Genomic DNA, 14,726 nt, shown 5'->3' on the forward strand with positions numbered 1-14,726 from the left:
TCACGCGCTTTGACCACAGACGAGGAGCAGACTGCGTTCGCCGTGGATGCGTCACTGCGGTGATACTGCTTCTTATGGCGATGATGATGGTAACGGTCACCATGCTCATGATGAGCAACATGTCTAGAGCAAGATATGGTTGCACTCTTGAAAGCAATCGGTATTGTGACAGTCATCATAATCAACACTATTACCACTATTGAAATAATCATTTATTAAATTCATAATTCGTCTCCATCATAACAACTTTAATCAATGATGACCATTTGTGAGCAAAGGCCGGCGCTCAGTTGGTATTGATGCTTAAATCATCAACTGTGCATTACTCCTCTTAACAGACAACACTGGAGCAGCTGAGCCCATTGTCTGCTCTTCACTGCGGATGCAGTTTGTGTTTTGGTTCTGGTCCAGATAGCTCCACTTTCTGAGGTTTGCCTTGCAATAGCCGACACTTGTATGCAGACGGTTCAGGTATTGCCTGCAGATTGCCTCTGGTTCTTGCTACTTACACTCTCATCTTAGCAGCTGCTGATTCAGCTCATGTTCGTGCATTTCACAGTTGCAGCCATGTATTCTCCGCAATGAGCTGAGAGGTTCTATGGTGGTGATAAAACTATTACGTGATTAAACTGGCAGCAGGTATATGCTGGTAGAGTGGATGCCTTGGATTTGTGGCCTAGTGCAACCATTGTGCCCAGCTAGCGACCATTCTTCTGATTGTCCAGGTGTGTGATGTCAGCCAACAGGTAAAGGCTGTCTACATTGGTTGGCTTGAGAAAACCAGCAATACTTCTGCAGCAATCGAACACCGGGCCGATCTTTTTTAAACGTACGGACCTCTACCATGCAGGGCACACGTACTCCGCTGCCGAGCAGCAGAGAGCCACCACCATTGACATGAGTGGAGATGTATATGATCCCCATTTTGCGATGACCATTTTCTGGATGATGTGACATTGTGAGTTTACCTTCGCCCTGGTTTTCTCAATATGTGCCTTGTATGTCATAGATTAGTTGAGTATTAAACCAAGGCCGACGGGATGTTAGCAGTGGGCCAGTTTAAACCATGAGATCGTGAGTTCCCGCTTCACGTCCCTTTTTCTTAGAAGGCGCATACTTGGGTCTTCAACAGGTTGGTTCAGAGTTGGTTTTCCTCGTCGTATGCTGCACTGTCTTTTTCGATGTGTGTGTGTTCATGTTACTTCTAGAGGTAAATACCTAATTTGTTTGTTGTTAAATATTCCTGAAGGACCCTGTACTCATTCTCTACAATACTGACGTTTGTGTTGTTGCTGTGCTCACGTACCACGGATCTCCTTAATAAAATAAACGGGATCATCCGTGTAACAAATAAAAACAAACAATCTAAACTAAGGTTTGTTAATGTTGCCTTCAGGGTAATTTTGAGAGGTGATGAAAGTCCTTGCATTGGGCTGTTACGCAGCGGTCGTTCACGTAAATGAAACTTCTGGTGTCTGGGTAGATTGGAAGTAATGGTGCAAGCACACTGCTTTGTGGAAGACCATTTCTCTGTCAGTATCAGCACCTTTGCTTTCCATTAATTTCCCCGAAGAATCGTTGGTTCTCGAGTAGAGTCCGGATGAATTCGGTTAGATGTGTAGAGATGTTAATAGAGTCACTATGGCGTGTGCACCATCTATGGTCACAAGCCTGTAACTGTGTGTCTTGTGCCTCTCTAGCACCGGCGTAGGTATGGCAGGGAAGTGGACCCGAGAGGGCATGGTCCCGTTGACGGGCAGAGAGAGGGCACGTGAGAACATGACCGTCTGGGTGAACCCGAGAGGGCACGTGACCGGCACGGGGTAGCAAGGGGGCCCAAAGGGGGCTTGAGGGACACGTGATGCTGACTCCAGACCCTTCTGGAGAGATCCAGAAGAGGGCGTGGCCGGAGGCGGAGCAAGGCCACGCTCGGCAGCATAAGAGAGATGGCCCGAGAGCAATCGCGGCTGTCGTCTAGAATCAACCCACCGTGCTACGTCTCTTCGGTCGTCGGTCTTCGTGCTCGGGCATCGTGGGCGAGTCTATGTATGTGTGTGTCAGTCGATGTATGTGTGTAAGTCTATGTGTGTGTGTAACTCCATGTGTGTGTGTAAAGTCGATGTCTGTGTGTGTGAGTCCATATGTGTGTGTGTGTGTAAGTCGATGTGTTTGTATGTGTGTGGGTCGATGTCTGTGTGTGGGTCGATGTCTGTGTGTAAGTCGATGTGTGTGTGTGTGTGTCTTTTTCGCCCGGGCAACGCCGGGTACTTCCCGCTAGTGTCATATAAATACTTTCTCAAGTCATTTCAAAAGCCACTTTATCCACATTAGGGGCAAAAATGTACCTGCCCAGCAAAAAGATTTAGTCACAGATCAATAAATCCAACATTTTTTATTCTCACACCTGGAATAAGCAAATTAGGGTAAAAACTAACTTAAGGTTTTTTTTTATATATACAGTCTATGTTGACTGAGCTGGGATCACCAGCTCCCTAGTAATGAGAAGGCAGTACAACCACTTTATTTGGTGATACTGCATTGACCGCCATGCACAAGCAAAGTTAACAAAACTCAACATGCTTGTGAAAAAACTGGCTTTAAAGGAAAAAATATAGGTACTTAGGCACTGATTTGGGCAAAGGTGCTTCTTTATGAAAGCAACCTTTTGGGCATTGGTCATTCTTCAAAAAGTAGGGACAATTACATATATGAAGGGCCATTTCCTAAATCGTCACCTATTTATATGTATTTTCATTTTAAGGGAGTATTATTGACGAATCAGTATAACCACAGGTGACTAAAACTGTGAATAAATCACACCCAGCATATCAGCATTGCTAGCTCGGTGCTCTGAAACCACGTGATTCCTCCGCGTGACGCGGCCACCTGCTGGTCACTCACTTGTAGCCCATGAAGCGGGGCGCGTACTTCTGAATCTGCGTTTTGAAGGCTTGGGGACTGACCGTCTCTGAGCCCGTGCTGCTCCAGAGCGCCTGCAGCAGCCGGGCAAACTCTGCTCACGTGCAGCAAGCACACAGAGAAGACACACACATTCGCTCATTAAGTCACTCACCCACCCACCACTCACCCAATCACCGCACTGCATGTGAAAACACTTGTTCTTCTGTTTGTTTTCCCTCGCACTGCTCCACTTTGGAATTCCCTGCCATTGTTTAATTTCCTAAGCTCTGATAAATAATCGTGCTCAATAAAAAAAAGCCTGTTCACTTATATCTATCCGTCACACATCTCTCCATCACACAATGTCTTTCAGAGGTACTCCCAATGTCATGCACGAAGATTACTTGGTCACACTCAGTTATACATTGTGCACCCTTGACAGTGTCCATGTCAGGCAGGGTCTCCTAAAACTGGACTTACAAGTCCCACGTGAACTTAACCATGTGTGAATCATACATGTTATAAGGTGCACTCTTTACTAAGCACGTAAGTACCAATGCTGAAATTCACCATGACTCATTGACATATCTGCTCTTAAGTGTGCCAAAAAGCAGCAATATGTATCGGGAGGGAGCCCAAACTGTACAAATAGCAGCTCAACAAATGGGGAAGGTGGCTCTCAAGGCCCAAGCGTTGTTAACAATCACATAAACTTAATATAGGGAACGTTCAGGTCAAAGCATGTACAGAAACACACTTTAAGTACAACAAAAACAACTACAACAATGTTTGTTTATGTTATTGCGTTTGTCATGTTGGTGACCCAGGTCATTCTTGTATAACAGACTACACTGGTCTCTTGAGTTCATGTCTGGTGAAATAAAATACATTTTAACTTGAAGGTGACGCACAGTAGTGAATAATGATGAATAGTGATGCCTGTGTAAACGCAGAAACTACAAGGGGGGCACTTGCCATACCCTCCATGAGAGCGCCCTTCATCCTGCTGCCCATGTTGAGCTCTTGTTTGAAGTCCCCCTTGAGGCAGTAGTCCCGCAGATCATTACTGTTGCTCAGGCACTGGATCACAGAGTTGAGGAAGCACTGCACACACAGTACAGACACGCAGAGCCACACTCAGCCGACCGCATCGCTCAGACGGAGCCCCGCACTAACAAGACGTGGCAAGGAAATGCCAGCGAAGAAAAGAACCTCCTGCTTTGGACACTCAACAACACTGGGACAATTGTGAGCAAGGGTGCAGATCCACCTTAGGACTCATCAGGACAGGGGAACAGGCGGCGATCTTAATGTCCACTTGCCACCCACCATCATTTCTGGAGACCCAACTCGAAACACAAACGGCTCTTACTCCGTGTGTTCCACTCTGTCCGACATCAGCGAGCATCTTAGGTGGGGACATGGCCCAGCAGTCATGCATTTGCCGGATGTTGCAGAGGTTCACGGTTTAATTAGGGCTGGCTGCCCTGGCTAATACTGCCATATATTTGAAGTCTTCGTGACTGCAGGGATCCATACTCTCTGGTTATTTCGGTAAAGTCACGTAGATAGAAAAAAAATATAATAGAACACGACGTTTCTGTCGCAACACAAGTATCCGCCATCAGGTGAGAAAGAATGATCTGCTGTTGTGGCTTTATAAAGGCACGTAAGGGGGGGGGGGGCGAAGTGGGAGGGGTTTTGTAGAGTAACTTAAAGCTTTCGTGGCTGCAGGAGTTCACGGGGGAGGGTTTGTGGCGTGCAGGGATGGGTGGGGGCTGACATGCTAATTTCTCCAGCCCCCACCCATCCCTGCACTCCACAAACCCTCCCCCCTACCCCCGTGAACTCCTGCAGCCATGAAAGCTTTAAGTTACTCTACAAAACCCCTCCCCCCTCCCGTGCCTATATAAAGCCACAACAGCAGATCATTCTTTCTCACCTGATGACGGACGCTTGTGTTGCGACCGAAACGTCGTGTTCTATTATTATTTTTTCTATCTACGTGACTTTACCGAAAGAACCAGAGAGTATACTGTCATATATATTAACATAACATATATTTATGATGGATGTTAAAGATCCCAAGACATCACGCGAACAAGTAGCCAATTGTGAGCTGGCGTCTCAATCCAAATGATAAAAATGACACCGCAAAGTAATTAGTAACACAAATAATTGTCACCCCCTACTGCGGTGGCTGCTAAGGGCGGTGTGGTATTTAGCAGTAACAAGGCTGTGGGGACCGTCAGACTGTAGCTGGTGGGTTTAGCCACTTACCGTGTTTCCTAAGTTCCGCAGTCCGACCAGGCCCTTCACTGTCTTGGTGGCCTGTAAGGCCACACAGGTAGGATGAAGGGAAAGAGAAATTAACATTAGAAACAGAACCTACATAAAAACAACACAGACAAATTAAACAATAAAGTCAATGGGACAGATCTACATGGTGCTGAATCGGCCGACACGCTGCCCTAGTGGTTTGCCTGATTGCTGCTGATGGCAGTGATATCGGCACATTTGCTAAGCACACCTTGGGCCCAAACGGTTCCTCTGCTCTAACGCGCATTGCACAGTGCTCATCTTTGTCAGAAACCCTGATCCAGTGGTGGAAGTTCCACGTTCCTATGTTGGTAAGCAGCCTAACTAGTCTTCAGTTCCCACTGTTCAGTTCCCACAAATTGGTATATATTTTATTAACCCCGTAGCAATGGAGAACATCAGCAAACGACTGCGCAAATAAACAATCTGCTGGTTTGACACTAAATGTCGAAACTGGTTCAGAGTTTACTTGTATTAAACTGATGGCGCTGAAAATGTTATTCCTAGAATGCTGCACAGCTGATGAGATGTGTAAACAATACTTTTTTAAAGTGGAATAACAGATATGAAAATATGCAGTCTGATTATCTTTTTCGTGACGTAAAAATTGCCTTTTCATTGAATTTGGTAAAATTTCAGTCGTGAAAATCAAAAACAATGGCTACATCGACAAAACAATACCAAAAGTGCAACGATGTCAAGATAACGTGCATCAAACTGTGTATGTAACATCTTATTACTGTTGCGGCCAGGTGATTGAGCGTTGAAGTGAGCGGCTCGCAATCAGAGACTGTGGTCAATGAAACGAGTACTACTTTATGGGTAAGTCAACAGAATCACGAGTATAAGAAATTAGTGACTGAAAAAACACATGCATCGCAGCCTAAATTATAACAATGCAAAGTACATAAATGCAACAAATAGAATTCAGGGTATAAACCCTGAATTACAGAAGAAATTGAAAAAAGTGCATGAATTAAAATCAGTAGTAAATTAAATACATTTCCTGGAAATCAACATTGGATCGGGCAAATTACTGTTTAAAACCATTAATGAAAAAAAGTTACAGAAACATCAACATCGATTTTGGGTGATTATTGCATGAGGGCTTTGCCCTGGCACTGGTAAAATAAATACCAAATTTGTTGGGAAGTCAACAGTGGTTGTGTGCTATGGAGAGACTGCCTCTACTATAGGAATGTGGAATTTCCACCACTGATTCAGGCCTGTAAACAAGGAGATGAGCACTGCATCAATGCTCATTTAAGCAGGAAATCACTTCGACATTCAATGGTACAATTAGGTTAAATGAGTAAAAACAATGCAAAAGAAAAGCATTAAAATGACAGTGTTGCTGCATACCTACTGGTCATAAATAATTATATAGTAAAACTCCATCTTAAAATAAAAATAGCAATTTTTATTGTGGAGAACAAAAGTAAAAAAACAAATAAGGAGGCATTACACCTCCATCTAAGTATGCACTCAGAGAAGGCTGTGTGGCTTATAGTATGTGTAATGAAAACGTTAATTGTTTTTACATGGAAGTATATGTGGAGGCATATTTTCTGCTTATTTATTTCATGAATAAAATAGTTTCGTGCTATATTAAGTCTTGCCCAACTGTGTGTATGTTTTGTATAACTGTATCATTCAGTTTTTGTATGGAAGGCGCTGAAGGCCATCAGAATAAGGGTCACAAAGGGACCACACAGAGATCAATGATTTAGCTGTATGCCTAGACATCAAAAGCACAATTTAAAGATGTATTTAGCAAAAAATACAGCTTGATAATAATGTAAATTAATGAACATTCCCAACAACCTGGCTGGAAAAAAACCCAAATATTTTAACAAATCTGGTGAAAACTGGAAGAACGTTATTTCTTTTTACCTGGCGTGGCTAGTGTTAGCTCGGAATCGGAAAACGGTCAACCACATATCACACACGAGGCCCTGCAGCTGGCTGCATGGAGAACGTAAGTAGAATGTTTCCTTAGTTTGGAAGTCAACGCTGTAGATGTTAAGACAGACAATTACAGCAGCTGTTTAACGCAACTGGCCACTGGTCGTCCTTAGTGTAACTAATAATAATACTTCGTAATTACAGTGGTCTCTTCCAAGGAGCGCCTCAATTCACCTTCAGACTCTTATTTCAGAATGGTCCTGTATTGGATTTTTTCTATCAATTCCCTGACTGAGTCTAGTCTTTGAAGTTCCAAGAGAAACCATACACATACAGGAAAGCTCTGTACAGACGGAGTTAATCAATTTCTGTACCACCATCTCCTGGCTAACTCGCAGGGCAAGCCTACAACAGCTCGTTTTCCCAGACAGTCTATTGTACTTTGTTTTTACTTTATTGGTTTTGTAATTTTGGTGACTCAATCTGGAAAAAAATATTTTTCCTGGTCTCACACATTAAACAAACTAAACAAGAACTATTTATTTTAATCATGCATTGTTGGTACATTCATGGTATTTTGGTCATAGATAACATCGGTTTGTGTATTGAGGTTGGATGTATTAAATTATCTCAACTTTACAAATACTTACCGAGGAGAGTTTATTTTTGTAAATGTTATGGTCAAAATGACTGTACCACAATTTAATGTGTTTGCTGAGTATGCATACATTGATGCTGGAAACACCCTTGCAAACAACATGTTTCATCTCAAGCAACTTATCAGTCACTTTTTTTTACAAATAAAATAAAATAAACTGGTTTATATTTTCATACAAACAGTACGAGTGGCTGGCTGCCCAAACGCCTCTCCACGTCCCCCCTCGCCAAGCCCCAGTCCCCTCTCTCTCCCAGTGCCCTCTCCCCACTTCTCCTTCAGTCGTCTTTTATAACGTGATCTATTTACAACCCGTGGAGTGGGACCTTTGCCCCCTTCCCACGTCACTGCCGAGCACAAAGACGCAAATAGAAATAACAGTAAAAAACAAAAGCCAGTTGAAGCACCGCTGCGTTAATTATGGTCCCCGGGACACACAGCGGGCGCTGATTTCCAGTGCAGGCTTTGTGCCGGGGCAAGAAGGTTCTGCATCTAGTTTCACATTCACCAGATTCAGCAGAACTCAGAGCTCGGACCGAGCGTTGGCTGCGCCATGGCCAGGCTAGGCACAGGAGTCCGTATTTTGTGATGAGCGGCACAGTCCATACACGTTTGGCATTGTGAAGCAGCTGTGCCATCCCGAGCGTGCTGGGATATGCTTTAACAGACAAGCATTTACCATTGCGGGCATGTCGAGTCAAAGGGACAAAACAATATCTTGACCAATCAGCCGAACGTTTGTGATCTACCATATTACTGGGCCAATTGTGCATAGTGCAGTCTCCAACCATTATTCACTCCATCTCCTTTAGAAGCTCTGATAATACATATTGTTTCTCTAGTCCTGTCAGATTTCTACAGACTCATTCACTCCATTAGCCTAATTTACCATTGAAAATCAAAGGAATTTTGCACTCAAATGTGCATTGGATGATTTCGAAACATATGTTTACAGTCTTGAGCCGGTGGTGGGAATTATATGCTCCTATGGTGGAGGCGAGTCTATCCATAGGACAACCACAACGTTGGGAAGTCAAGAGTAATTAGCATGGTTGGCTACGTACAGTGCAAAAAAAATTCAACATACATACAAAGTGGTACTCATTTTACCGGCGCCAGGGGGAAGCCCTCATACAATCATCACCGAAAATAGATGTTGATACTTCTGTAACTTATTTTGGTATGGTTTTTAACACCCATTTGTCCGAGCCAACTTTATTTACAGAAAATATATTTCATTTACAACTATTTATATTCATGCAATTTATTAAATTTCCTCTGTAATTCAGTTTTTTTTCTCTTGTATTCTAATTGTTGCATTGTTGTACTTATGGCTGCGATTAATGAGTGTTTTTCCGGTCACTCATTTCTAATACTCGTGATTCCCAACAGGCATCTTTATAAAACTCTAAATTATAGTGTTTCATTCAGATGACTATTGGAAAAAAGTTTTGGATATTTTGCTAGTTCTATTTTCTTGTGTATTTATAGCATTGTGTATATAGAGTATATCACAATATGGCAGGTACACAGTACACGTGTTTGCTTAAGACTTGTATTGCTATAGGCCACTTGACAACAATCACCCTCATTTCATCATCATCATCATGGGACCTTTTTTGCCAGTACCAAAATATGAAAATAGGTTTTCCCCTTTTTTCTGGCAAAAAACAGGTGTTAAAATGTCAAAACACCAAACTGAAACCTTTTACAAGGAATCATGTTACTGCATTTCAACTTTTGGCGTCCTCTGGTAAACACCGTTTTGAGACGAGGCTCAAACGAAAGCTGTCTCTGGTGTGGACCAATCAGTTTCAAAGACAATGCATATATTATCAGAGTATGTTTTTTGTTTGCATTCTGACCACAAGTATTGTGGTTAATGCAGACATGATTCCTTGTAAAAGGTTGCAGTTTGATGTTTTAACATCTCAACGCCTGTTTGTTGCCAGAAAAAATGGGAAAACCTATTCTCATCACCCTGATTGTTGAAGGCAGGTTGCTGGGATCGTTGCTGAGTGCGAAACACCACAAACTTTGATACACACAAAGCGCACACACGCCTACACAAGTGTATACTCAGGCACTTGTAAACAAGCACAAAGATATCCCCCTATAGTCTGAATAGACTGTTGGGGCAAGTGCTGTTAGGGAGTACCTATGAAGGCCGGCACGACACACGAGGGGGTGGGTGGCCAGCACCACGCTTGGCCATCTTTGTCTCCCGAGTGGCGGTGTTTACACATCGCACCAGGTACTCGTTTGAGGCTGAGTCGACTTAGGGGAGGCCAAGGACCGATTCAGATAATCGTCATGGGTGTTGGCCGTGAGCGAGAATCGAGCTCGGGTCGCCGGGGATATAGTGCAGCGAGCTAGCCATTGCGCCACTGCTCCCCTATACACAAAGACACAGGCACTCACGCACACTCATACGCTTATACAAAGAGAAATGCTGAGAAAATTATCCTCATTTAGCCTCAGATTTATGGGGCAAATTATATGAGCAAGTACCACGTAATTCTAAACAAAAAGGTTCCCCATCTAGCGTACACAGACTGTTGGGGGAAGTGCCTTTAGTTTAACACGTAGGCTTTCGCGACCAATATCATTCATAATAGAGGTTTTTGAGTTAGATCCCGTAAATATGTGTCGTTAAAACCCGCCACCACCCGACACAGCCAACTAGTAAGGGTTGTCACGTAAACAGAACATGCCAATTCGTCACTAGTACAGCACACCGGTGTGTTGGAGAGCCAAGTCACAACATTTACAAACTGTCGCCTGATGAAGCTAGTTGTAATTACTGGTGAAACGTCGTACTCAGTTCTAACCCAAGAACCTCTATTAGGAAGTGCCTTTAGCAAGCACCTATGAAGGCCAACACATTGCACGAAGGGGTGGTGTGGCAAGCTCCATGCCAGGCAACCTTTGTCTCCCCGATGCTAATGTTTACACACCACACCAAATACTCATTTATGGCTGGGTCTACCGAGTGGAAGCCCAGGGTCAGTTCAAATAATCAACCGCTGATGTTAGCTATGGCTAGGAATGGAACTTACGCTACCATGTCCAGAACACAGTGTGCGAACCACTACAATATCGCTTCCTCCACACACACACCCACAACAACAACAACCGCCATTCCCCACTAAGTGGCGGTGACGTCACCACGACGCTATTAGTGGAAGTGTTCCTCAGTTAATGCTCCCCGTTAACTCCTTACTTCCCTCTATCCTAGACCTTCTCAAATGTAGGCTAGCTAACCTGGCCCAGCTTCGGCGCAGGTTCCGACCCTCAGCCACACGAGTCTGGCCCTTACAAGGACATCAGACCTCGCTGCTCTGCGGTCGCACCACTGGCTTGTCCTGCTCGGCCCTTACAAAGACAGCGATTCAGGGGAGTTCCAGGTCTAGCTAGCTGGCCTTCAGTCTTCACTGGTTCTTCCTCTTGACCTGTACACGACCACTGCCTCGAGCTCTCTCGCTCTCCGCCTTATATACCAACCTGCCCTCGAGGGGCGGGGCTGTGTGGGATCCCAGAATTCCCCCCACACAGCCCCCTAGGGCGGTAACCGTTTGCGGACGTGGATGTAGACATCCCGGTTTAACTGCCCGTTTTTCCCTCTCGCAACACCCCTACATATACACACACAGGAAAAGATCCACCCATATAGCCTTAAACAGACTGTAGGAGCAAGTCTGTTCACGAGTACATGTTCAGGTCAGCAAGGCACACAAAGGGGGTGGGTGGCTAACTTCACACCTGACCACCTTTGCCTCACCAGTGGTGATGTCTACCCATAACACAGGTACTCATATGATACTGAGTCGACCTAGGGGAGGCCCAGGACTAGTTAAAAAATCTGCCACTGTTTTTGGTTTTGAGTGGGAGTTGAATTTGGGTCGTCAGGTTTGTAGCAGTGTGCTAATCACTACTCGGCCACAAAGACAATGACACCTGTACATGCACAGCGACTAGCACCTGCACACACACATGTATGTACAGTATGTTGAACTTATTTAGCACCGTACGCACCGTACGTAGCCAACCGTACTAATTGGCAGTGCAGATGCATTGTATACCCGTACACATACACCTGTACCAGCTGTATACACCAAGACATAGGCCTGTACACACATACACACAGAGTATACCTGTACACACAAATACAAACACACACACATGCAGTGCACAGCTGTACACACACCCATGAGTACTCACCGCACTCTCCCTCTCGGGCGGCGAGTGCGCCGTGTTTCCGGTGTAGCGTCCGCTGCTGGTACCAGTTCCGCCCAAGTAGGATGAGGATCCGATGGCCGAGCCCTTGAGGCCACCGCTCTCGTCGTCGTGGCTGGAGGTGCCGTGCCGCGTCACGTCCGCACCTGCCCGGCGAGCCCCCACCACCGACAGCCCTCCCAGGTCTCGGCTCAAGTGCAGCTCCGTCTGGCTGGTGGAGCGGCGCCGTGCAAGCGCCTGCGTCGACGAGAATGCGTTGCTGCTGCTGCTGCCGAGGCCGCTGCCGAGGCTGCTGCTGCCGTACGCGGAGGAGAGTCCGGCCGAGCTCTTGAACGACGAGTAGGAGCCGCACGCACCGCCCGCGCCGTACGAAGTCGAGTACGCGCCACTGCTACCGCCGCTGTAGCCCCCGTTGAGCCCAGACGGGGAGTAGTAGCCACTGCCGATGCCGCTGCTACCGCCACCGATTCCACCGTAGCCCGGAGATCGGAACGGCAGGCGGCTGAGGCTCTCGCTGCGCCGGCTCAGGTCGTGGAGGTGCGAGTCGAGGAAGCGTGAGCTGCTTCTCCCCACGCGTTCCTCCACGCCCGAGTTTGAGCGCAGGCGCGAGCCGCTGCCTCCACCGACGCCGCCGTAGTCGGCGCCGCTGCCAGTTGAATAGCGGTAGTCACTAGAGTAGGTGTGCGTCGTCACCAGGGGAAGCCCGTACGACCGTCGCCCGTTGCATACCGGCTCGGTGAGGTAGGACCGCGTGTGCGAAGAGCTATGCCATGCCATACCGGCGGCGGGCGGTAAACGCCACGGCACAGAGCGGCTGGCCCAGCGCAGTAGGAGCCCGCTCAATGCACCAGCGCCTCTGCCAGGTACTCGCGCTCTGCCCACAGAAGAGGAGACAAGGAGACACGGGTGGTGAGAGGGAGATGGCCGAGACACCGGCATCGCTCGCAACAACGAATGTCCCAGGTGGCCAAATAAGAATGTCCCAGGTGGCCATCGCATCTGTGACTACCAAACAGGTAAAACTTGAATGCGTGGCTTCACAATATTATGCCAGGCTGTATGATATTCTATCAGAAATTACACCGCATGACCGGCCGTTCCTTCTCGGAAACAATTAAACATTCAAGACAGAAAACAACCTGCCAACAAACTGCACACGTTTGTGTGGCGTGATGACTCTGCCAGCGTGCGCCAATGCAAACAGAAATTCACACGCATGCCACAGCACGCCCAAGAATATGATTACCACCCCAAGCCCTCCCTCCAATCCCTTTGCATCTACTCCGTGCCGCCCACGCCCTTGCAGGGATCCTGCTGTTATCATTGCAAAACAGACATGCAAACAACCTCTGCACATGAGGGTGAAACATTGATAAAGCATTGCATTGCCCATCACTTATTAGTGTCGAATGTTTAATTTGTAACAGAGAATATGCCTCACTCTCCAAAATCTCAATCCAATCCTGGTATACAGCACGTAACTGTGAAATCATTTCAAAAGAGATCCAATACATGCATATATATTTTTTCTTAAATAGAAGTATTGTCACAATGCTCATGGGCCTGACTTCACGTGCAATTGTGCTCGTGAGCCTACGCTGACATGCGCGACACCTTCCACAGCACGTGCCCTTCACAAACGCACGCCTCATACTTACCCATGCCCTCGAGTGTCACCGCAGGGCCTGTGCCCAAATGCAGCCAGGAGATTGTGGCACAATTTGCACAAGTAAATACGACGTGCGATAATCGTTGAAAGAATAATTCTTCGACAAACTTCCAAGTCCATCACCAAATTATTTTCCCTTGTGAATAATTGCACAGTTGCAGGGCGGCATGTGCATTTAGACAAACAATTATATAGCAAGCAGCGTTGTGTCTTAATAGCATGCAGCCGCCATGCAAGTTGCACGCCACATGGGTTTGCAATGGGCCCAACTCCGAGTGCCACAAAATGTCTCGTGCAAACAGACGGGTTAGACGAGTGTGAGCACACCCTGGCGCACTCAATAAATGCCTAACCACGCTAAAACGTACAGCTTTGGAAACAAGGCACACAGGCAAGCCTACCAGCACAAACACACACATACGGAGCTAGAATTTCGGCATTTGGAATGGGCTGGTATATGGCGATATGGCAAATCGGCACCAAACATGCATAAAGGCACTTTTTTAGAACATGTTACCTTCAAGCAACACGAATAAATTTGACGGGAAACAGCAGTGAACATGGGCTGCACAGGTTTCATACCGGAACTTTTAATAAAAATTCGGCCACAGCCACTCATTAGGGATGTTGTATGGAGAGGAGGACCGATGCTCGTTAGAGTGGCATCAGCAGGTCGCATTGACTCCTTCACTTTAAAAAAAAACTTGACACAATGGTCTTTCATAATATACGTTTTTTGGGTTAGATCGTGTAAATATAAATGTGTCGTTAAACCAGCCACCAAATCTGGCTGTTGCTTGATGAAGCTATTTGTAATTACTGGTGAAACGTCGTACTCAGATTGTAAATGTTGTGGATTTGCTCTCCAACACACTGGTGTGCTGTACTAGTAACGAATTGGCATGTTCTGTTTACGTGACAAACCTTACTAATTGGCTGTGTCAGGTGGTGGAGGGTTTAAGGATATATTTCTATATTTAGGCGATCTAACCCAAAAAACCTGTATTATGGATATTAGTCGCGAAAGCCTACGTGTTAAGC

At 45.9% G+C, this 14,726-nt stretch overlaps 1 protein-coding gene across 2 annotated transcripts in view; it reads right to left on the bottom strand.

Annotated features, from left to right (window-relative positions):
• LOC133342146 (ubiquitin carboxyl-terminal hydrolase 2-like) overlaps positions 1 to 14,726 on the bottom strand; it is a 42,905-nt gene that overhangs the window by 17,061 nt on the left and 11,118 nt on the right. For both annotated transcript variants that reach the window (XM_061551121.1, XM_061551120.1), the window contains exons 2-5: positions 12,002 to 12,890; positions 5,182 to 5,232; positions 3,882 to 4,005; positions 2,902 to 3,013 (exon numbers count right to left, since the gene is read on the bottom strand). In XM_061551121.1, coding sequence (XP_061407105.1) covers positions 2,902 to 3,013; positions 3,882 to 4,005; positions 5,182 to 5,232; positions 12,002 to 12,793 — 1,079 coding nt within the window. In that variant the 5' untranslated portion in view covers positions 12,794 to 12,890. The remainder of the gene's footprint in view (positions 1 to 2,901; positions 3,014 to 3,881; positions 4,006 to 5,181; positions 5,233 to 12,001; positions 12,891 to 14,726) is intronic.

The sequence above is a fragment of the Lethenteron reissneri genome, chromosome 13, assembly GCF_015708825.2.
Source record: "Lethenteron reissneri isolate LAM-NWPU_2019-01 chromosome 13, ASM1570882v1, whole genome shotgun sequence".
Classification (NCBI taxonomy): Eukaryota; Metazoa; Chordata; class Hyperoartia; order Petromyzontiformes; family Petromyzontidae; genus Lethenteron; species Lethenteron reissneri.